The sequence below is a fragment of the Anomaloglossus baeobatrachus genome, chromosome 10 (genome assembly GCF_048569485.1).
Source record: "Anomaloglossus baeobatrachus isolate aAnoBae1 chromosome 10, aAnoBae1.hap1, whole genome shotgun sequence".
Classification (NCBI taxonomy): Eukaryota; Metazoa; Chordata; class Amphibia; order Anura; family Aromobatidae; genus Anomaloglossus; species Anomaloglossus baeobatrachus.
In genome coordinates, this window is record NC_134362.1 from 32781888 (window position 1) to 32807766 (window position 25879).

At 45.5% G+C, this 25879-nt stretch overlaps 1 protein-coding gene across 2 annotated transcripts in view; it reads right to left on the bottom strand.

Annotated features, from left to right (window-relative positions):
- Window positions 1-25879, bottom strand: part of PARVA (parvin alpha) — a 76281-nt gene that overhangs the window by 33209 nt on the left and 17193 nt on the right. The window contains exons 1-2 of one of the 2 annotated variants that reach the window (XM_075326678.1): window positions 8705-9019; window positions 1595-1684 (exon numbers count right to left, since the gene is read on the bottom strand). In XM_075326678.1, coding sequence (XP_075182793.1) covers window positions 1595-1684; window positions 8705-8732 — 118 coding nt within the window. In that variant the 5' untranslated portion in view covers window positions 8733-9019. Of the gene's footprint in view, window positions 1-1594; window positions 1685-8704; window positions 9020-25879 lie in introns of those variants that run through there. The other variant, XM_075326677.1, reaches the window with a different exon arrangement.

Here is a 25879-nt window from a genome sequence, read left to right on the forward strand (position 1 = left end):
TATGGCCCCCTTATATTGAATATAGCCCCCTTGTGCTGGGACACGTCCCCCAGTGATGCCACATGTGCCAGCAATAGGGTATGTGTGTCATCAATGGGGGACATGTCCCCTATTTATGGCACATGTCCCCCTGTGCTGGCACACATCCCCTATTGCTGGCAGCCTGCCACAAGTCTCCTATTGCTGGCACACGTCTACAATAGCTGGCACACGTCCTCTACAGCTGGCACAGGTATCCTATAAATGGCACACATCTCCTACAGCTGGCACAGGTCTCCTATAGATGGCACACGCCTCCTACAGCTGGCACAGGTCTCCTATGGATGGCACACGCCTCCTACAGCTGGCACAGGTCTCCTATGGATGGCACACGCCTTTTACAGCTGGCACAGGTCTCCTATGGATGGCACACGCCTCCTACAGCTGGCACAGATCTCCTATGGATGGCACACGTCTCCTACAGCTGGCACAGGTCTCCTATGGATGGCACATGTCCCCCTGTGCTGCCCATGGCCCCCTATGGATTGCACACGTCACCCTGTGCTGCCCATGGCCCCTATAGATGGCACACCTCCCCTGTGTTAGATATGGCCCCCATGCTGCTGCCCATAGTAAAATAAAACAAACACTCTTTCCTTACCTTCTCCAGTGCTGTCCTCCCTCGTGTCTCCCTCGGTGCTGCTACTCCTGCACTTCCTGGTTCTCGGTGCCGGTCATGTGATCGGCACAGCAGAGTGATATCTCTGCGTGCCTGATCGCAGCGGCAGCAGAGACACCGGGAGATCAGCGCTGGAGGTAAGTAAAGCTTTTTTTATTTTACTCTGGGCAGCAGTATGGGGGCCATATCTAACACAGGGGGATCATGTACCATCAAAGGGGGGCGCAGGCAGATCTAATATGTGCCGCTGCCCCAGCCCATCACCGCGGTGCGGTTTCAGCACCACGGTGATGGACTGCATATTATTATATATTATATTATGTGAGCGGGAGCAAGAGATCAAAGGCTCCCTCCTGCAGCTTTCACCAGACCACCAGCACCGCTCCAGAGCTGCCCCCACCTCCCCTGGACCCTGCAGTTTATATTATGTTATATTATGTGTGTGTGTATGTGTGTATATATATATATATATATATATATATATATATATATATATATATATATATATATATATATATATATATATATATATATATATCTCTATACACATACACATATACATACATACATACATACACACACACACACACGTATATATATATATACACGCACACATATACACCCCTCCCCGTATATTCGGATTATAAGACGCAGCCCCTAATTTCCCTCAAAATTTGGGGGAACAAAGGTGCGTCTTATAAAGCAAAAAATACGGTAAATAATAATAAAAACAAAAAATAAAATTAAAAAAATAATGAAATTAAATAAGGTAATAATGGTTTAAATAATAATTATAATAAAATAGAAAATAAAACTAAAAATTAACAATTAAAATAATAATAAAAATGACAAAAAAAAAAAATATCATATATATATTTTAATTATAAAAGACGTGATCAATATCCAGCAAATACAAGTGATTGGACTATAACTCACCCAGCATGGTATCCTCTGGGTCCAATTCATAAGGAACCGGATTAAGGGGCAGATTGATGGCATTGATGCCCTCTTCTTGGAGATCGGATACTGAAAAAAAGCACAAAAGTGTAAAAACTACAGGAACCGAAATGCGTTGCTCCAATTATTAAACTTGTGTATACAGCGCCTATGCAAACTCATGTGTCTCCATGGTTACAGATTATAAACCAACTGTTATATATAACGCCACAACATACATTTGGAAGGATAACAAGAGCAAGGTGACATGTGATCACAGGATCCAAACACAAAGGATTGCACAGCTCATCACGGCAGCTGTATACCCAAAATTGGATAGATATAGAGATTATATATATATATATATATATATATATATATATATATATATATATATATATATATATATATATATATATATATATATATATATATATATATTTTTTTTTTTTTATTAGCCGCACTGTAGCAATAAAATAAATACTTACTAAAAAAAATATTCACACCCCCTGAATATGAAAAAAGTTTCAAATTTAAAGGACACAATATCCCGCATTTTGCAGGAGATCTTCCCTGGCCGGTATGTGTGCGCTGACAGAACACACAGACATTCTCATTTAATTGAAAGTATTTTTCAGGAAATGATTCTGTACAGAAACATCGCTCCTATTCCATTATCTCCTGATTCCCTGCCAAGTAAATATGCAAACTGCTCTACAAACGTCTATTTGCTTTCCCAGCGCACTAGAAAAAGCCGCCATTATGTGGCACAGGGACTCATTTTAACGAATAAACAGAACACAAGATGATGTAATTACAGTGAGACACATGCTGGGCGCTGCAGTGCACAAGCACCGGTCCACAGGCCGGGGTCTCCACGTACAACTGACCCCCCCAGCTTGGCACATTCACATCAAGGATAGACAATTGTCTTACTCCAATACTGGGGAATTAGCAAACCACAAGAGCTCATTAACAGCAGTATCTTCAGAGCAGCATTTCTCTCTGCACATTAGCGCCTATGGCTTCAGAGCTGCGCTTCACTCATTTCAATCCCCGGTTAGGGGAAAACAGTCAATTCAGATTTATACACCCAATGTCAAATTATTGACTGACAGCCATGAATCCTTATCCTGAAGGTGATCGATCCTTGGGGAAACCGGTCATGGAAATGGCAACATTGTATACTATTAAAGGGAACCTGTCACCAGAATTTTCGCTATTAAACTAAAAGAATCCCCTTGTGCAGCTCCTGGGCTGCATTCTAGAAAGGTTCATCTTGCTACTTTTCAGACCTAAATAACATTATAAAAATATTACTTTTTGCTATGGTAATGAGGTTTGCTGGCCCCGGGGGCGGGCCGTATTTCGTCCGTTATCCCCCCTCCTGCCGCTGTTTGCCGCCGCCCTCATGTTCCGCAGTGCTCCTGAAGTCTCGCGCATGCGCAGTGGCACTATCGCAGGTATGAGCACTGTTTTCAATCGCGAGCGCCGGTGATGTTATTGAGCGGCCGCGAGATTATGGGCGGCGCTGTGAATGTCTTCACCAGCATCATCCAAGTACCCGCCCATAATCTTGCGCCTGCGCAATAACATCACCAGCGCTCACGATTTCAAAACAGTGCTCAGCCCCGTGATAGTGTCACTGCGCATGCGCGAGACTGCCGGAGCACTGCGGAAGATGAGGGGGGCGGCCTCATCTATGTAAATGAACACTGGGGAACGGCGAACAGCGGCAGGAGGGGGGATAACTGACAAAATACAGCCCGCCCCCGGGGCCAGCAAACCTCATTACCATAGCAAAAGGTAATATTTTATAAAGTTGTTGTTTAGGTCTGAAAGGGGGGCCAGTAGCAAGATGAACCTTTATAGAACGCAGCCCAGGAGCTGCAGAAGGGGAATCTTTTAGTTTAATAGCGAAAATTCTGGTGACAGGTTCCCTTTAAATCAAGCTCCGGAGCCCCAATACAAAATCTGTAACTGACTCTGCGCCTATCGTGTGCCAGATATAATGCTGGAGTATTCTTATTTGGCACTGGGATCTTAGCTGCCACATCTGTCCCCACTATAGGTTCACCCTGCAATTAATTATTAGTCAAAACAGATCAATCACCAAATAGAAAGTAAAATAATAACATTCTATAGGCTGACAATTTTGAGAGTTCCGTATGAAACTTCCAGATAATCAAGAATCAAATATAGATGTTGAAGAATGATAAACACTATGCAACTATTAAATAGCTTAAGATTGAAGGTAGACTTAGGGTACCTTCACACTTAGCGATGCAGCAGCGATCCGACCAGCGATCTGACCTGGTCAGGATCGCTGCTGCATCGCTACATGGTCGCTGGTGAGCTGTCAAACAGGCAGATCTCACCAGCGACCAGTGAACAGCCCCCAGCCAGCAGCGACGTGCAAGCGATGCTGCGCTTGCACGGAGCTGCCGTCTGGAAGCTGCGGAGACTGGTAACTAAGGTAAACATCGGGTATGGTTACCCGATGTTTACATTAGTTACCAGCGCACAGCTGTGTGTGCAGGGAGCAGGGAGCCGCGCACACTGAGCGCTGGCTCCTTGCTCTCCTACCATAGCTACAGTACACATCGGGTTAATTAACCCGATGTGTAATGCAGCTACATGTGCAGAGAGCAGGGAGCCGCGCACACTGCTTAGCGCTGGCTCCTTGCTCTCCTAGCTGCTGTACACATCGGGTTAATTAACCCGATGTGTACAGCAGCTACATGTGCAGAGAGCCGGAGCCGGCAGCACAGGCAGCGTGAGAGCTGCAGAGGCTGGTAACTAAGGTAAATATCGGGTAACCACCTTGGTTACCCGATGTTTATCTTTGATACAGCTTACCTCAGCTGTCAGACGCCGGCTCCTGCTCCCTGCTCGCTTCATTTGTCGCTCTCTTGCTGTCACACACAGCGATCTGTGTGTCACAGCAGGAGAGCGGCTTTGAAGAAAACGAACCAGGGCTGTGTGTAACGAGCAGCGATCTCGCAGCAGGGGCCAGATCGCTGCTCAGTGTCACACACAGAGAGATCGCTAATGAGGTCACTGCTGCGTCACAAAAAGCGTGACTCAGCAGCGATCTCGGCAGCGAGCTCGCTGTGTGTGAAGCACCCCTTAAACAGGACCAGCCACCAGGATTTTCCTGTATAAACTAAAGCCAGGGCTATACTGGCGCTATCATGCTGATTCTATACATACCTTTAGTTGTGAGATCGGATGCATAGTTTCTGAAATACAGGCAAGTAACGTTTGTGAAATGCACTTTTATTTGATTGATAGCAGCTACAGAATATCTAATAGGTGGGTCAGGTTTTGCTAGTTATTCCCGCCCCTGTCCCTCCCCCTTTAATAACAGACAGGGGGAGGAAGGACAGGCACGGGTGGGAATAAGTATCAAAACCTGACCCACCTATTTGCTATTCTGTAGCTGCTATCAAACAACGGTGCATTTCACAAACTTTACTTGCCCCTATTTCAAAAACTATACATCTGATCCCACAACTAAAGGTATGTATAGAATTGGCATGATAGCGCCAGTATAGCACTGGATTTAGTTTATATATGAAAATCCTGGTGGTTGGTCCTCTTTAAGTCCAACCCATTATGTAACCTACCATTTAATCTGCCAGACAGTAGCAAAAATGATCAACTTTTCAAATAGTGTAAATGAAAAAAAAAAAAATCACTGTCCGTTTTGCGTTCACCGCTTCTATACACAAGCTGTGTGTCTCCGAAGTTACAGACTACAAACAAACCCTATGCAGTCTCATCTTGTCATGTGTGGGTCCAAGACTTCTCCCGAGCTGCACCAATCCTCTGGAATGCTCTACCCCAAGAAACTAGGACAATACACAACTTGCACAGTTTCAGGCGCTCCCTAAAAACACATCTTTTTCAGGTGGCCTATCACCCTCCCTAATCGAAGTCAATTCAAAGATACCCCCTCAAGTATTTCTCAGACCATAATTCTCCCTCAAACTCCACCACAAATACTGGCTGGTGACCGGCTCATGCAGCCTTTATCTATCCCATTTTTTGGAGATGGCTGGACCGTCGTTGTAAATGAGCATCTATACCTTGTGTCACCCCCACCGCACCCCATTGTAGATTGTAAGCTCTTATGAGCAGGGAAAATAGAACGAAGGAAGGAGGGATCCAGCACAAATCCTCGTGGTTAAAAGTAAAAAAACATCCTTTATTTCAAAAATTTAAAAGATCATCAGAGACCCGAAGTCACTTATGATTAAGGACTCTGTTGTTTTTACCCCCCCAGTCCGAAACGCGTAAAGTTTGCCTATGCGCCTATGCGCCCACTGTAAATATGTTCCCTACTTCGGGTCTCTGATGATCTTTTAAATTTTTGAAATAAAGGATGTTTTTTTACTTTTAACCACGAGGATTTGTGCTGGATCCCTCCTTCCTTCGTTCTATTTTCCCATTACCTTGGCTGGCCTGGACCTTCCAGCGGATCCGTGCACCCAGGAGATCACAGCAGTGGAGTCGGCAGGTGAGCTGAAATACCTTTATTTCACGTCTTATGAGCAGGGTTGTCTTTGTTTTTACTTTAATTATTGTATCTTCTAGAATGGTTACTTATGTTTGTTTACTGTGTAGAATGTTGGCGTCATAGAAATATAGATTATTACCGTATATGTTACTTCATTTCATCTGCTTTCTCCTCTGAAGTAAATTACCAAAAAGGAGGAACCGAAAAGTAAAGCACGAACGCAAAATCTGACTACAGAGGGCTCGCTTCGTAGTCTGGAGACTCATTGGCCTAAAAAGGAACTGGATCTAAATCCAAGATGACCGATTTTGTATTTTACACCTATTGCAGTAGTAGAACAGATTGCAAAACTTTACACACTCTGTCTATTCCAAGCGGATCGCTTACAGTGATTTCTTACATAACAGATCTTGTAAGACTGCGTAACTTCAGCCGTGCAACGGGATCAGAGACGACAGCCTAATGCTAGTTATATAATTCAGCACGGAAAAAAGGTCTGGAGCCTGGATTCTTCCAAAACACAAACCCTAATAAGGCGATGGCCCCTAAAATTATCAAAATCCCCGAAAATCTAAGTAATTAATCTCCTTTCTAGATCGGAGCAAACGCCACTCACTTCTACCAAGGTCATAGGTTGATCCAATGAACACCCACTGGCCACAAAAATCCAAAGCCAGTGGCGTAAGATATCGTATTTTTCGGATTATAAGACGCACTTTTCCTCCCAAAAAATTGGGAGGAGAATGAGGGGTGAGTCTAAAAAAAATCTGAATGTAGCTTACTGGGAGGTGGAGAATGAGCGTCTGGCTGCGGTGACTGTGTGGAGCAGGGAGATGCGGTGGGTGTCCCAGATGCTTTGGCGTCAAATAATGGCGCACGGAGTCAGCGCGTGCGCAGATGGGGCTATCGGCTCCTGATCTCATCTGCGCACACGCCACCTCTAGCCCATTGATCTCCCAGCAGCGGACTTAAGGAAAATGGCGCCCGGAGGTGGTGCGTGCACAGATGAGATCTCGGCTTGTCATTGAATCGAGAGCTCAATCCGCGCACGCGACGACTCTGGGCGCCATTTCTTTGAAGCCCGCACCGCCGACAGAACATCTGGGTCACTCACCACAACGCCCTGCTCCACACAGCCAGCACAGACCCCCACCGCTGCCAGCACAGACCCCACGGCTGCCAGCACAGACCCCACGGCAGCGCATGCAGATCGTCCCACTCCAGCAAAGCCCCTGCCTCCTGTGATTCGGCTCCACGACCACTGCCACCCCCTCCAGTAAGACACCACTGGACTATAAGACTGACCACCTTTACTTTGTTTACCTTTTTCATCTCTAAATTTATCTGTGTAACCTTTTAAATCGCACATAGAGGCATTATAGGGTAGGCTTCCAATATAATGAGGTTGCCTTGTCGTTGGTTATCGGGCTCACATGGATTGGCCAATACATAAGCTAAAAATCTCTTTGTCAATATTTCCAAAACAATAATGCAATGCCTTTGTCTTTTTTTTTTAAATTTTCACATTAGCTATGTTTTTTCTCTTTTTCCCAATATTCTCGTAGCAGTAATTCAATGCAAATGTATCTTTATATTATTGAGTGCCACCGGATATGCTTTTGCACTTATGTTGTTTTTTCGGTTGGTGCCTGTTCACACTTATGGAAGTTGCTGGTCAATTTTTTGATACAGTATATCTGTGCAACTTTAACACAAACTCAGCAGAGCTATGTTTGTCATTAGACACAACTCATCATGATTTTCCATGCGGCATTCTAAAGGGGGCCGACGGCATTCCAAAGGGGGCCGACGGCATTCCAAAGGGGGCCGACGGCATTCCAAAGGGGGCCGACGGCATTCCAAAGGGGGCCGACGGCATTCCAAAGGGGGCCGACGGCATTCCAAAGGGGGCCGACGGCATTCCAAAGGGGGCCGACGGCATTCCAAAGGGGGCCGACGGCATTCCAAAGGGGGCCGACGGCATTCCAAAGGGGGCCGACGGCATTCCAAAGGGGACCGACGGCATTCCAAAGGGGACCGACGGCATTCCAAAGGGGACCGACGGCATTCCAAAGGGGACCGACGGCATTCCAAAGGGGACCGACGGCATTCCAAAGGGGACCGACGGCATTCCAAAGGGGACCGACGGCATTCTAAAGGGGACCGACGGCATTCTAAAGGACTGAACACACAATACAGAAAAGAAACATTAAAAGTGATTAAGTCCGCTCAGCTTGATTTGGATAGAAGAAGAAACTCCGAAGACTTCAAAATCAACCCCACTACATCAGGAAGGGTTTAATCTGTTCCCAGCCCCAACAGGCAACCTTAAAAAGTTTGATTAATCCAGCAGTCTCTATATCGATGTAGCAGAGCTAAATGTGTCACTCATCCAAAATCTAACAGGTAGCCACCCTCCTTTGTGATATTGCCGTGAGTTATAGCATACGAGAACTCAGATCTGCTACATCTGTATATAGAATTGACTTGTCGACATCAATGTTGGATGTCAGTGTGCAATGTATGAGGACCTCTGGGACGTAATCACATTAGCTTCAGCGCCTCGCCCCTTGGATATGGCATCTTACCTTTAGAGCACAGAGCACCGCACCCCATGGTACCTCCACTCAGCCACGGGCATGTTTTCTGAGCACGGAGTGATGTTTAAATGACGATCAGGGTCGACTGGTGAAAAGGACGCCGCTGCACGAAGACACCAAATCCCATCTTTACCAGCAGCAGAGCAGCACTGGGAGCTCTGACTGGTCGCCTGTATAATTTAATATGGAGCCACAAGAGAATCACAAATAATGTGCAGAGCGGCGTAACACGGCCTCCCAGCATCCGCAAGCTACCGTCCAGAGATAACGTGTCCTGATCTCACAGCAGCCGCCATGTACCAGCTCCGAGCAGGGGGACTCCACCTGAATACAGATCAACCTAAGGAGCGCTGCAGAGATCGCCATCACCAAAATGCAAAAAGTCCAAAGCAACCGCAGCTCTCCTCTATAGGGAGACCAGTTCTGGGCTTTTCCTATCTGTTTCCGGGAAAGCTGAGTGACAACCAATATAGACGATGTTAACAAGGTACAAACACTATGGAACCACACAATGAATGAATTAATTAATTAATACCACTATATCAAAACATCAGGTGCTCAGCTAATAATTTTGACCAAGAATGTACAAGCCATCTACCAGCGACAACTTGACCCCACTGGATGGACCCGAAATTTATAAAGTCATCTTTCTACAGTTCTAACCAGGTGTAAAATGAACTGAGGAAAATATCCGACTGAGCCGTAATTAAAACCTTACTGGGAAAGATGGGTTTAACCCTCAGTATCTGTATTATTCTGTGTATATACACTGCACAGTACCACTTCTCCTGTCCTGTATACTGGGTGTAATCCTCAGTACCTGTATTATTCTGTATATATACACTGCACAGTACCACTTCTCCTGTCCTGTATACTGGGTGTAATCCTCAGTATCTGTATTATTCTGTATATATACACTGCACAGTACCACTTCTCCTGTCCTGTATACTGGGTGTAATCCTCAGTATCTGTATTATTCTGTGTATATACACTGCACAGTACCACTTCTCCTGTCCTGTATACTGGGTGTAATCCTCAGTATCTGTATTATTCTGTATATATACACTGCACAGTACCGCTCCTCCTGTCCTGTATACTGGGTGTAATCCTCAGTATCTGTATTATTCTGTATATATACACTGCACAGTACCACTTCTCCTGTCCTGTATACTGGGTGTAATCTGCAGTATCTGTATTATTCCGTATATATACACTGCACAGTACCACTCCTCCTGTCCTGTATACTGGGTGTAATCCTCAGTACCTGTATTATTCTGTATATATACACTGCACAGTACCTCTCCTCCTGTCCTGTATACTGGGTGTAATCCTCAGTATCTGTATTATTCTGTATATATACACTGCACAGTACCGCTTCTCCTGTTCTGTATACTGGGTGTAATCCTCAGTATCTGTATTATTCTGTATATATACACTGCACAGTACCACTTCTCCTGTCCTGTATACTGGGTGTAATCCTCAGTATCTGTATTATTCTGTATATATACACTGCACAGTACCACTTCTCCTGTCCTGTATACTGGGTGTAATCCTCAGTATCTGTATTATTCTGTATATACACACTGCACAGTACCACTTCTCCTGTCCTGTATACTGGGTGTAATCCTCAGTATCTGTATTATTCTGTATATATACACTGCACAGTACCACTTCTCCTGTCCTGTATACTGGGTGTAATCCTCGTTATCTGTATTATTCTGTATATATACACTGCACAGTACCACTTCTCCTGTCCTGTATACTGGGTGTAATCCTCAGTATCTGTATTATTCCGTATATATACACTGCACAGTACCACTTCTCCTGTCCTGTATACTGGGTGTAATCCTCAGTATCTGTATTATTCCGTATATATACACTGCACAGTACCACTTCTCCTGTCCTGTATACTGGGTGTAATCCTCAGTATCTGTATTATTCCGTATATATACAGTTGGGTCCAGAAATATTTGGACAGTGACACAAGTTTTGTTATTTTAGCTGTTTACAAAAACATGTTCAGAAATACAATTCTATATATAATATGGGCTGAAAGTGCACACTCCCAGCTGCAATATGAGAGTTTTCACATCCAAATCGGAGAAAGGGTTTAGGAATCATAGCTCTGTAATGCATAGCCTCCTCTTTTTCAAGGGACCAAAAGTAATTGGACAAGGGACTCTAAGGGCTGCAATTAACTCTGAAGGCGTCTCCCTCGTTAACCTGTAATCAATGAAGTAGTTAAAAGGTCTGGGGTTGATTACAGGTGTGTGGTTTTGCATTTGGAAGCTGTTGCTGTGACCAGACAACATGCGGTCTAAGGAACTCTCAATTGAGGTGAAGCAGAACATCCTGAGGCTGAAAAAAACAGAAAAAATCCATCAGAGAGATAGCAGACATGCTTGGAGTAGCAAAATCAACAGTCGGGTACATTCTGAGAAAAAAGGAATTGACTGGTGAGCTTGGGAACTCAAAAAGGCCTGGGCGTCCACGGATGACAACAGTGGTGGATGATCGCCGCATACTTTCTTTGGTGAAGAAGAACCCGTTCACAACATCAACTGAAGTCCAGAACACTCTCAGTGAAGTAGGTGTATCTGTCTCTAAGTCAACAGTAAAGAGAAGACTCCATGAAAGTAAATACAAAGGGTTCACATCTAGATGCAAACCATTCATCAATTCCAAAAATAGACAGGCCAGAGTTAAATTTGCTGAAAAACACCTCATGAAGCCAACTCAGTTCTGGAAAAGTATTCTATGGACAGATGAGACAAAGATCAACCTGTACCAGAATGATGGGAAGAAAAAAGTTTGGAGAAGAAAAGGAACGGCACATGATCCAAGGCACACCACATCCTCTGTGAAACATGGTGGAGGCAACGTGATGGCATGGGCATGCATGGCTTTCAATGGCACTGGGTCACTTGTGTTTATTGATGACATAACAGCAGACAAGAGTAGCCGGATGAATTCTGAAGTGTACCGGGATATACTTTCAGCCCAGATTCAGCCAAATGCCGCAAAGTTGATCGGACAGCGCTTCATAGTACAGATGGACAATGACCCCAAACATACAGCCAAAGCTACCCAGGAGTTCATGAGTGCAAAAAAGTGGAACATTCTGCAATGGCCAAGTCAATCACCAGATCTTAACCCAATTGAGCATGCATTTCACTTGCTCAAATCCAGACTTAAGACGGAAAGACCCACAAACAAGCAAGACCTGAAGGCTGCGGCTGTAAAGGCCTGGCAAAGCATTAAGAAGGAGGAAACCCAGCGTTTGGTGATGTCCATGGGTTCCAGACTTAAGGCAGTGATTGCCTCCAAAGGATTCGCAACAAAATATTGAAATTAAAAATATTTTGTTTCGGTTTGGTTTATTTGTCCAATTACTTTTGGCCTCCAAAAATGTGGAGTGTTTGTAAAGAAATGTGACAATTCCTACAATTTCTATCAGATATTTTTGTTCAAACCTTCAAATTAAATGTTACAATCTGCACTTGAATTCTGTTGTAGAGGTTTCATTTCAAATCCAATGTGGTGGCATGCAGAGCCCAACTCGCCAAAATTGTGTCACTGTCCAAATATTTCTGGATTTAACTGTACACTGCACAGTACCACTTCTCCTGTCCTGTATACTGGGTGTAATCCTCAGTATCTGTATTATTCTGTATATAAACACTACACGGTACTCTTTTTTTTTTTTTTTTTTCACTACACTAAATCATTTGTACCGATCATCTTCTGCCTTGAAAAAGTATTCATACTCCGTGAACTTTTCCTTTAGAATGATGTCAGTCCTTTAGAATGAGATGTTTAGAGCTTGGGCTATTTTTTTTTCTTTTCTTTTATAACCTAACCCTGGTTTACTCTTCTCCACAACTTTATCCCTGACCTGTCCGGTGTGTTCCTTGGTTTTCATGATGCTGTTTAATCCCTAATGTTCTCAAACTGCTGAGGCCTTCGCAGAACAGCTGTACCTATAAGGAGAAGAAATTATACACAGGTGACTCAATATATTAATTATGTGACCTCTGGAGGCAATTGGTCACTCAGGATTTTATTTAGGGGTATCAGACTACAGGAGACTGAATATAAATGCACCTCACCACTTTAAGATTTAAACTTTTTTAAATATTTAGAAAACTATGTATCATTTCTTTTATACTCCAGAAATACTTGCTACTTTGTGTTCTTATATCACACTAAATCCCAATGAAATACATATACGTTTGGGGGTGCAATGTGAAAAAGTTCATGGGGTATGAACTTTTTCAAGCCACTGTACATATAATACTGGCTAATATACCTATGAATATCTACATGCCTGTAAAGTAGCACTTCTGTTTTTCATGTAATATTTAGTGGTTATAAATCATCCTCTGGAGGTAGATCATATTCTTCTGTTTCTTATACCCGTGACTGGGAACACTGGGTGACAATCAATATGGTTACATTTTATATTCCTAGAATAGGTGACATGGTGACTAGCGAAAAAACTGGGGACCGGGCTCCCAGACTGACCCTCAGGCTTCTGGACCCTAGTTATCCCTGGTCATATTGTTACCTCTGAAGGTGAAGAGGACTGAGCCATCTTCCTGGCCTTGCTCCTGACCAGCCCTGACCTTATACCCCTTTCTCCCCAACCCCTGGGGAGGGCCGGGGCAGGATTGTAATAAAACCAACATAAATAGACAAACAGGGGAAACCAAAAATATCACTCGGCACCCTCACGCAGAGGTATAAGATAAAAATAGCTTAGGAGGAAAGTAAGAGCAGGGAGGAAACAACAAGACAATGGGAGAACTCCACAACAACTCCATGCACAAAGCAATACAGTCCCCATCAGTACTGGTACACAACAGCACACAGACAAATGGCACTAAACTATAGTCCTGGCCCTGGTCCAGACCAGCCCTGATCTTATACCCCCCTCTCCCAAACTATCGGGGCAGGAGTTATAAAGCCAACAGAAATAGCCAAACAGGGGAAACCAAAACTATCTCTCAATAAGATCACACAGACATTAGACAATAAGAGATTAGGAGGAAAATAAGAGCAGGGAGGAAACAACAGGACAATGGGAGAACTCCATACCAACTCCAAGCATAAAGCACTACAGACCAACACAGTAATAAACTATAGTCCTGGACTTGCACCTGACCAGCCCTGATCTTATACCCACTCCCCCCAATTCCTGGGGAGGGCCGTGGCAGGAGTAATAAAGCCAACATAAATAGACAAACAGAGGAAACCAAAACTCTACCTCTCGACACACACACAAACAGATGTATAAGACAATAAGAGCTTAGGAGGAAAATACGAGCAGGGAGGAAACAACAAGACCATGGGAGAATTTCACAACAACTCCAAGCACAAAGCACTACAAATCAGCAGCAAGACTGGGACACAACAGCACACCACAGACCAACAGCACTAAACTATAGTCCTGGCCTTGCTCCTGACCAGCCCTGATCTTATACCCCCTCCCACCAACCCTTGGGGAGGGCCAGAGCAAGAGTGATAAAGCCAACACAAATAGACAAATAGGGGAAACCAAAACTATCTCTCGGCACACACAGAGGTATAAGACAATAAGAGCTTAGGAGGAAAATAAGAGCAAGGAGGAAAATAAGAGCAAGGAGGAAAATAAGAGCAAGGAGGAAAATAAGAGCAAGGAGGAAAATAAGAGCAAGGAGGAAAATAAGAGCACGGAGGAAAATAAGAGCAAGGAGGAAAATAAGAGCAAGGAGGAAAATAAGAGCTTAGGAGGAAAATAAGAGCTTAGGAGGAAAATAAGAGCAAGGAGGAAAATAAGAGCTTAGGAGGAAAATAAGAGCACGGAGGAAAATAAGAGCAAGGAGGAAAATAAGAGCAAGGAGGAAAATAAGAGCAAGGAGGAAAATAAGAGCTTAGGAGGAAAATAAGAGCTTAGGAGGAAAATAAGAGCTTAGGAGGAAAATAAGAGCTTAGGAGGAAAATAAGAGCAAGGAGGAAAATAAGAGCAAGGAGGAAAATAAGAGCAAGGAGGAAAATAAGAGCAAGGAGGAAAATAAGAGCAAGGAGGAAAATAAGAGCAAGGAGGAAAATAAGAGCAAGGAGGAGGCAACAAGACAATAGGAGAACTACACAACAACTCCAAGCACAAAACAATACAATCACCAACGGGACTGGGACGCAACAGCACACAGACCCACACAGCAATAAACTATAGTTGGCATGGGAAGACAGATTCCGCCATCTTAAATAGGAAAGCCAATGTGATAGGCTTCCAATAACATGTGATCCCAGAAGTAACAAGCAGGCTAGTAGAGGTTAACTCTTGCTAGCCTGATCATGAATGAGCCCACAGCTGGTCGACGCCTGAGCCTGACTAACTCAAAAGCACCATAGAAGCCATAGAGTGAAGTGTCAGGATCTGTAATGTGAACAGCGTCTGATACCGCCATGACAGTCGGTGAGTTTTGTGCAAAATTCCTACCAACAATGAATTACGGGTCTGACAATAATAAAAATCGGGGGAAATTGTAATGGCCGCCATATCTGGCCGTCCTAGCGACCCAACAGACTTTTTTTTTAATTATTTCTTGAGAAAAATAAAAGAAATAACTTGAAGACTTATGTTTCCAGGAGACTTTTTATCTTACATTATCCAGCATTTCCCCATAAACGGTGTTTTTCCAACATTCTCACAAATCATTGGCCACATCTGAGATTTCGGCTTGGGCCCCAGTATGCACAGAACGTACCATTAGTGACAAAACAGCTCAAAAGATAATAAAAAATGGTGGCAGGCGCATCTATCATGGGGGTGTAACACTATACAGTATATCGCATTAGCCTAGGAAACAAATACACTATGTAAAAACATCATTGGTACAACGCGAGCTTAAAAGGTTTGGGTCCACAAAGGAGAAGATGCAATTACTGCCTGTAATCTCCATCAGCGTCATGTATAATTATATTATACCGCTCTCGACACAAGCCAGATACTGTCCGCCAGAGATACCCGGCTCTTTCATCTGTGGCATCTGCTCTCCAAGCGACTTATATTTCTTCCACATATCAGACATTCTAGAGAAATGTTTTATGCACAATTCATCTCATACCGAGGACCCAATAGAGTTATACAGTAATAAAATCTGTGGCACTAAAAAAAAAAACAACCCAAAAAACATACATCATCTTTCCAGTTCAGCCTATTCTAATGCAGTGTTGTATAATTACTTTCATCCATTTATAATCCAGAAATGCTGATAATCTGGAATAAATCATAATCCAGATGATATAAATACAAAATTAGATAAGTAAACAAATAGAACCAATAGGAAGTGTTCTCCTTCGGGGTATGTTCACACTGCGTTTTTGCAACGCTTTTTAGAGCATGTCCGCTCCAAAAGTTGATTGAAAATTCATTCAGAAACCACTTGAAAGACTCTTCTCATTCTTTTCTATCATAAAATGAAATTGCTGTTCATGCGTTCAGGTTTTGGAGTTTTTGTAAGAATGCTAAAGGAGTGACTATGTAACGCCAATACCGGCGTCCCCGCACTGTCCTGCCCTCAACCCCTGGCGGGGACGTCGGTTCTCTCACCTGATCAGATGTCCTGCAGTGGCTGCCCCATGCCCGGTCCATGCTGCTGCCTCCTAGAGCCTATGTGCACATCACAGGCTTCCTGGTTCTGTCCAAAGGGTGCCCGCGCAGCCATGCCCCTTTTCTTAAAGGGCCAGTGCACCCTGACCTGGAAGTCAGGTCAGCTGAGAGGTTACAGGTTTTTAAAGGCACCTTCCCCTTAAGGAAGGAGCCTCATAAATAAGTTAGTTATGTTGCTAGTCCTCAGGTCCCTCTATGCTGCTGCGGACATTGTTTTTGTTTCAGTGCTGTGCCAGTTTGCTGGTCTGCTGCTGCCACTACCATCGACACAGGCTGGCTATCAAGATACCCATCACTGCAAGTACCCACGCCGGTCACTGCTGCCATATCTACCAATCCACAGTAGTGCTTGCTCATCACTAGTTACAAGCACTGAGCATGGTAGTGCCCGCTCATCACTAGTTACGAGTACTGAGCAGCTGAACATGGTAGTGCCCGCTCATCACTAGTTACGAGTACTGAGCACCCGAGCATGGTAGTGCTCACTCATCACTAGTTACCAGTACTGAGCACCTGAGCATGGTAGTGCCCGCTCATCACTAGTTACGAGTACTGAGCACCTGAGTATTGTAGTGACCGCTCATCACTAGTTACCAGTACTGAGCACCCGAGCATGGTAGTGCTCACTCATCACTAGTTACCAGTACTGAGCACCCGAGCATGGTAGTGCCCACTCATCACTAGTTACGAGTACTGAGCACCCGAGCATGGTAGTGCTCACTCATCACTAGTTACGAGTATTGAGCACCCGAGCATGGTAGTGCTCGCTCATCGCTAGTTACGAGTACTGAGCACCTGAGCATGGTAGTGCCTGCTCATCACTAGTTACGAGTATTGAGCACCCGAGCATGGTAGTGCCCGCTCATCAATAGTTACCAGTACTGAGCACCCGAGCATGGTAGTGCCCGCTCATCACTAGTTACCAGTACTGAGCACCCGAGCATGGTAGTGCCCGCTCATCACTAGTTACGAGTACTGAGCACCTGAACATGGTAGTGCCCGCTCATCACTAGTTACGAGTACTGAGTACCCGAGCATGGTAGTGCTCGCTCATCACTAGTTACGAGTACTGAGCACCTGAGTATTGTAGTGACCGCTCATCACTAGTTACCAGTACTGAGCACCCGAGCATGGTAGTGCCCGCTCATCACTAGTTACCAGTACTGAGCACCTGAGTATTGTAGTGACCGCTCATCACTAGTTACCAGTACTGAGCACCCGAGCATGGTAGTGCTCACTCATCACTAGTTACGAGTATTGAGCACCCGAGCATGGTAGTGCTCACTCATCACTAGTTACGAGTACTGAGCACCCGAGCACGGTAGTGCTCGCTCATCGCTAGTTACCAGTACTGAGCACCCGAGCATGGTAGTGCCCGCTCATCAATAGTTACCAGTACTGAGCACCCGAGCATGGTAGTGCCCGCTCATCATTAGTTATGAGTACTGAGCACCCGAGCATGGTAGTGCCCGCTCATCACTAGTTACCAGTACTGAGCACCAGAGCATGGTAGTGCCCGCTCATCACTAGTTACCAGTACTGAGCACCCGAGCATGGTAGTGCCCGCTCATCACTAGTTACCAGTACTGAGCACCTGAACATGGTAGTGCCCGCTCATCACTAGTTACGAGTACTGAGCACCTGAACATGGTAGTGCTCGCTCATCACTAGTTACGAGTACTGAGCACCCGAGCATGGTAGTGCTCACTCATCACTAGTTACGAGTACTGAGCACCCGAGCATGGTAGTGCCCGCTCATCACTAGTTACCAGTACTGAGCACCTGAGAATGGTAGTGCTCACTCATCACTAGTTACGAGTACTGAGCACCTGACCATGGTAGTGCCCGCTCATCACTAGTTACGAGTACTGAGCACCCGAGCATGGTAGTGCCCGCTCATCACTAGTTACCAGTACTGAGCACCCGAGCATGGTAGTGCCCGCTCATCACTAGTTACCAGTACTGAGCACCTGACCATGGTAGTGCCCGCTCATCACTAGTTACCAGTACTGAGCACCCGAGCATGGTAGTGCCTGCTCATCACTAGTTACGAGTACTGAGCACCCGAGCATGGTAGTGCTCGCTCATCACTAGCTACGAGTTCCGAGCACCCGAGCATGGTAGTGCCCGCTCATCACTAGTGGCCACCTATAGACCACAAAGCTTCCAAAAATGATTCTGTGACCCTCATCGAATTACTGGAGTTTCTCTTCTCTTCACTATCACAATCACTTCAGCTTGAACTTTATGTAATCTGTTTTCCGAGATACAATGTAACATTCAGAATTTCCTCTTTTCGACTCATTACTCTGCACACACATGTACAGTGGAACACGTCGGTGGCGGCTGCCAAGAAGACAGCTGGAGAAATGCTTGTCCTAAAATCTGATACCAGCTACAAAACTCGAGTGTTTCCATTTGTTTCAACCTGCAATACTCAGCACATTTACTTGCAAAGTAAACTCAATGACTCTTCCCCAAAACCACAAACTCTGCACAATTCTCAGCTATTATAGGTGATGCCACAATGAAGTAGGGGCTCGTAGAGGATTAACAATGGCCACTGCCCTCCTGTAACACAGCATCCCAATTCATCCTTCATAACTGTGTGACTAGCATTTTTGCTGACTGAGACCAACAGAGAAATGCAAACCCCCAAAATTGCCTGTTGCACATTTCCGTTGGGGAAAAATTTCCATATTGGAGGTTTGTTCCAAGAAAATTAATCAAGAAGATCCCTACTTGCTGTACATGAATGTAAGTGGTTGGCGAGCGCTTGCAACATTTATATCTAATCTATTAATGACATACCATCATGTATTCAGAGAGCAGCAGGTAAATATGTAGTCCTGCAGCCAGCTGAAAACAGCAGAATTATGAATGCTGCTCTGGATGTAACTGGAATTAAAAAGTGGGCCGTATTGTCACATGGAGTTTTGCACAAACTTATCCGACTCATAGTGGCATTGGACCCCGTTCAGGTTGGAGATTCTGACAATCCGCCTGATGGTTTCTCTGGTATCAACACAAGCAGACTCTGGCATCAACCTGCTGTGTGCTGTTCAGTCCCGCGATACTGCCACTGCGCATGCGCGAGACTCCCGGAGCACTACGGAACATGAGGGTGGCGGCCTCATCTATGTAAATGAACACTGGGGGTCGGCGAACAGCGGCAGGAGGGGGGATAACAGACGAAATACAGCCCGCCCATGGGGCCAGCAAACCTCATTACCATAGCAAAAGGTAATATTTTATAAAGTGTTTATTTAGGTCTGAAAGGGGGACCAGTAGCAAGATGAACCTTTCTAGAATGCAGCCCAGGAGCTGCAGAAGGGGGTTCTTTTAGTTTAATAGCGAAAATTCTGGTGACAGGTTCCCTTTAATCCTTGTATGGATCTGCTGGAAGTCTATTGACACGAATGGGTGGTGTTCAGTGCCTCACTATCCATCATAATGGATGAATGGCTTCATTGGTAGCGGCATTAACTCCCCCCCCCCCATCATTGATCTACAGTTTGAAACGGTGGTGTCCTAAGCGGACTGTCCTATAAAAGAGTTTTCACATTACCGTGAGCTCCATATATACACTTCCTATAGGTGACAGTAATTTGGGGTTATGTTCTACAGAGCAAGACACAATGTGAAGTTTTCATTTTAGCTAAAACCGATATTTTGTCTAATGTCCAGCAAAAGCCTCCGCGCTGCTGATGAAGACTAAAACGTCGTCTGGTCGAGGAAATCTAATTATATCTTTGCTGTCTCAGCGTATATTTTCTCTACAGCCCAGAAGAATACGCGCGGCCAGCTATTCTGAGAAGGAGTGAACATCTGGAGGAGCGGCCCTGGAAAGTGGAGACCTGGAGCAGATACCGTTCAACAGGAACCAGACATTTCCACCCAAAATCCCTATCAAAATACAACTCCTTGGGTCACGCTATGCAGGGCTCGTGCCCAGATTTCCCAGATTACCATGTGTGGCAGACATATCGGATGACACTTGGGTTTCTCCGAAAAAAAAAGTAAATATACTCAACGTCACATCGACTTTTCAATTAGGGTATCCCATGAATAGCTTTCTTACCAAAAGTCCTGAAAGGTTCTAATAACAGTTTTAAATTAGTTTTCAGAATTTATATCACAAAAAACATTATTATAATTTCTTGTTTCTATGTATCTACATGTTGCTGTTAATCTGTGATGTTCTAAATTATCAGTCTCCTTCCCCCTCTGGCAACTGAAATGTAGACAAGTGTGTAAATTGATGTATCCCAAATGACCCATGTTATTCTATAGGGCTGTTCAAATGAATGTTTTTTCTCTTGGTCTGACTGTCCATGAGCAAAAAATTGCAGCACCCACTACTTTGGTCTGATTTATGGACCAGAATAGTGCATGTAATTGGCGAGCAGTTCCGGCACTTGTCCGATATTCAGAAGAGGGCACGGAGCTGCACTCAGAGCCAGTAATATTTGCAATTTGCGGAGGTGACTGCCCATATTTTTCATACAATTTCTGCAGACAGCCTAAAGGGGGTGTTACACGCAGCGATATCGCTTACGATGTTGCTGGTGAAAGAACCCTACCCCCTTGTTTGTGCGTCACGGGCAAATCGCTGCCCGTGGCGCACAATATCGTTAGGAGCCGTCACACGGACTTATCTCCCTATCGACGTCGCTGTTGCCGGCGAACCGCCTCCTTTCTAAGGGGGCGGTTCGTGCGGCATCACAGCGGCGTCACTAAGCGGCCACCCAATAGAAGCGGAGGGGCGGAGATGAGCGGCCGTAAAATCCCACCCACCTCCTTCCTTACTCATTGGCGGTGACCGCAGGTAAGTTGTAGTTCGTCATTCCCGAGGTGTCACACGTAGGGATGTGTGCTGCCACGGGAACGACGAACAACCAGCGACCTCAACAACCAACGATTTTATGAAAAGGAACGGTGTCAACGATGGACGATTTGGTGAGTATTTTCCATCGTTAACGGACGTTCGTGCGTGTCACACGCAGCGACGTCACTAACGATGCCAGATGTGCGTCACGGAATCCGTGACCCCGGCGATATATCGTTAGATACGTCGTTGCGTGTAACGGGGGCCTTTAGGCTAAGTTCACTCTGAGTTTCTTAAAGGTTTTATAAGCAGATCCTCTCCAAGAAACTCCTACAAAAACGCTAGAAAAACTTGTTTGTCCATCGTTGGCCTAAGGCTAAGTTCACACTGAGGTTTTATTTTTAAAGGTTTTTTTAAGCAGATCCTTTTAAAAAAAAAAAACAAAAAACAGTAAAATAATGTTGCTTCCTTGTATCAGCTATGTTGTCTGAGGCCCTGCCCCTTCTGGCCACATGGGTATGACATCAGCACAGGTCCTTCTAGTCAGTAAAACGATTCTATAATAGAATTAGCATAGATAACAGGGGGAGGACGGATAGGCAGGGGGGCGGGAATCACTATGAATACCCACCTCAGCTATCAGCTGATCGGTAGCTGCTGCCAATCAAAAAGTTGCTCATTTTACAAACTTTACTTGCTTGTGTTTTAAAACCTATACATCCGAGCTGACCACTAAAGGTATGTATAGAATCAGCATGATAGCGCCAGTATAGCACTGGCTTTAGGTTATATAGGAAAATCCTGGTGATTGGTGCACTTTAATGGAAACTACTTTAATACAATCTACATTTCGGGCTGTGCTGACTGTAAGGATTTGTTCACACATGATAGATTTCTTCTGAATTTTAGCAAAAATTCTGCCTCTGAATCAGCGGGAAATTTGCATCTCATGAATATGAATGGTTTCTGCAACTGTTTACACATATCAAAATGTTCTAATTTTTTTTTTGCTGCGGTGTGGAAAAAAAAATCTGTTCCAGTAATAAGTGGAAAGTTACTAATTTCCAATGGATTTCGCATGGAAAAGCTGAGTATAAGGCTACTTTCACACATCCGGATTTTTGCTCTGCGGCACAATACGGCGTTCTGCAGAAAAACCGCAACCGGCTTTTGTAACGCCGATTGCGGTTTTTTTTGCATTGACTTACATTAGTGCCGCATTGTGCCGCAGGGGCTTGCGTTCGGTCCGGTTTTTGCCGCATGCGGCAGATGTAGCCGATGCGGCGGCCGGATCGAACGTTCCCTGCAACGTTTTTTGCTCCGGCAAAAAACACCGCATAGCGCCGCATCCGGCCGCTGCGGCGCATTTTTCAATGCATCCCTATGGAGGCCGGATGCGGCGCGATGCGGAAAAAAAACGCATCCGGTCGCCGCATGCGGTATTTTCCACTGCGCATGCTCAGTAGCATGCCGCAACCGGAAAAAACCGGACCGGCCGCATGTAAAAACTTATGCAAAGGATGCGGTGTTTTCACCGCATCCGTTGCATAGTTTTCACAGCCGGATTGAGCCGCAGGGCTCAAACCGGATGTGTGAAAGTAGCCTAAGCCTCATTGAATGATTTTGTGTTCAGATCCACGGCAGTACAAATAGCAAATCCACGACACAAATCCAAGGGTCAGCCGGGATATCTGCTACAGCAAATAACAGTTCACTAGAAACGCCTGACCCCCTCTATACACACATTAAATAACCACCTAAAAGGTAATCTGCCAGAACCATCCCCCTTCCCCCAAACATTTCATATGGTCATGCCGGGCCGCCATCAGGGAATTACAACCATGACTGGTGTAGGGGGCCCGGTGAAGAGGGGGGGGCCCAGTCGAGCCTGGGGTAATTACTTAGCTTTATTAAGCCCCTGGCCAGGCCCCCCTCTTCACCAGGCCCCAGTCACAGCCGCAGCAGAGGGGGCCCGGAAGTGTCCTTCAGCTACTATAGATAGATAATTTGCATGTGAAGGGGCGGAGCATGCAAATTATCCCTGTGCTGGACTGGAGACCGGGTCAGTGGAGTAGAGGGGGGCTTGAGGAGAGGAGATGCGCATCAGAGGGCGAACCCGGTGAGCAAAAGTACACAGGGCGGTCCAGACAAGCTGGCAGCCCAGGCCCCTCGTCTTTCATTCTTCTACTCACCGGGCCCCAGGGAGTGTGAGTGGAAGGTCACAATACCACAAGTGTGCTGTTTATATACATGTGGTCATGTGCCGACTAGACATGCGGCTGAACACGTGTAGTCAGAATGTGGCCAGAAGTATATAAATCGCATACTTCTGCTCATATGACCGTCTAATCTCACCATTGGCATTAGAGAATTCTAAAAGTGTGCAGTGCAAGCGCTGTGAGAATTCAGAAGCCTGCAGTCACCTAAAGGGACTACAGACGTTCATCTAAAACCTGGACAAGCCCTTTAAAATTAAGCCCTGTAGCCCAAGCCTAACAAACAGAGTGTAATATACACACTGTCAGGATTCAGCTCTGCTTGCCGGTTCCAGCAGTCATCACATGGCCACTCCACTCATATGTGATTTTCATACTTACGGTCATGTGACAATTAGCTTTTCTTCTTACCGCTCAATTTTTCACTGAACATTGAAAGAATTAGAAAGAGTCATGTAATGACGGACTACTCTAAGTATGGAAATCACGTATGAATGATTGGTCACATGATGACTACTCAGACCGCTTTGGGGGAAGGGAGGGGAGTGCAAATGTGACGTTTTTCCAGAGTGGAGAGTGGGATTGTGGAAGGTCTGAGGACTGGCGGCGAAGCTGGGTGGAGGTGAGAATGGACGGAGCTCAAGGGGGCACAAAAATTTTGACTGTATGGGGCCCTGAAATTCCTGGTGGCGGCCCTGTGGTCATGTCTCTAAAAGATACTTTAATGATGCAATCTGTTACTGCCTTACTTAAAAATCCCTTAGGTTTAAGTGCTCCGAGTGTGATCAGAGCACTTCCCAAGTCTCTTCTTCCCAGGCTCTATTCCTCACCCCTTCGCCACTTTTTTCTGCTTGACTGACAGCTCACTAACACTGGGGGATGTGGACACACTGCACCGAGACCGGGCTTACCCTGAAGGGCGTGACTAAGTGCCTACTGGGTCCTCACCGGCACCTCTGATAGTGAGGATAGACTGCTAGTAGGCACCAGATACCAATCAAGTGTAGTCCCGAGTACAGCAGCAGCTGCCTGAAGGGTCAGTGACAAGAGAGCAGGCAGGATTGAGTTGGAGCAGGATTGAGTTGGAGCAGCAAGCAAGAGCGGGTACTCGAGGCTAGCAGGATGGAGTTGAGGCAAGCAGGAGTCAGTACTAGAGACTAGCAGGATGGAGTCGGAGCAAGCAGGAGTCTGCACTGGAGAGTAGCAGAAGACTGGTATACTAGCAGGAGCTAGTTAAACAAGGAACCTAATTGCTCAGGCACCTCCCCACTGGGAAGGTGCCTTAAATACATCGTGATTCCAAGCCATAGGCTGGGGATACTTTAGGGAGCGCGCATGTGCCCTAAGAATCCTGCCGGGAGACCTGCACAATGTAAGCAGGCCCCACCACATGCTGACAATGGGCAGAGGAAGCTCCCCAGACGGAGCAGCAAGAAGGAACAGGGAGGGCACTAATGGCATCTGTGCCAAGAGGAGACAGTGGGCAGTGTAGGAGGGATGCCGGCCTTACACTCACTGACTAGTCAAGCAAGTGAGCTGTCCAAGCAGAACAAGGTGGGGCTGGGCAAGAAATCGAGCCAGGGAGGCAAAGGATTGTGATCTGATCACACCCAGCGCACTGAAGTCTATATTGCATATGAATTGAGACCAATTTTTAAAGGGGTTGTCCACTACTTGGACAACCCCTACTTGTTCACCCCATGAAAATAAATAAGCCTATACTCACATCCGGTGCGGCTGCTGTTCTAGCTATGGCTAAAGCCGCATTCCTGGGGGCCCTCGTGACATTGTTATGACACGACCCCCGCGACCAAGCATTGCCGGCTTCCTTTTCCCCACCTTCGCACATTCGAGCAGGATGTGAGAGCAGAATTGACTTCCTGCTCAAATGTCCAAAGCCGGCACTGATTGGTCTCAAAGTCACGTGGGCCCCGGGAACGCGGCTTTAGACATTGATGGAACCGCTCCCCCTGACGAAGGCTTTTCCTGCCGAGACGGCCGTCGGGTGGACGCCAGTCCCAGGTCTCCCCGGTTCCCAAACAGGTATGCTTATATTTTTTGGACACTGATCCTTTTGAGCCTCCTCTGTGGTTTATAGGGCCCTTCGTGCGAATTATAGCAAGCATGTTCACGTAGTGATTGGTATTCACACGTGATCCACAGTCTGCTCTCATATATATTTATGCCTGTTATCTGTGGCAATTTTGCCTTCTATACTATGTATATTAATATCATCATTATACTATGTATATGATAATTATCTATATGATTCTTGAGTAATTATCTATTTACCCACCGGGAATTTCTGACTCTGGTGTCTCTTGTGATTGTGCCGCTCACCATTTCCCTTAATAAAGTTCTTCACATTCAGCAATTTGGGCGTTTTGGTCGATTCTTCTTTTTCTTGGTTCTTATGTAAATCGCGACTTGCCTAGTCCTCTCCAAATCTATACATTATGAATTCT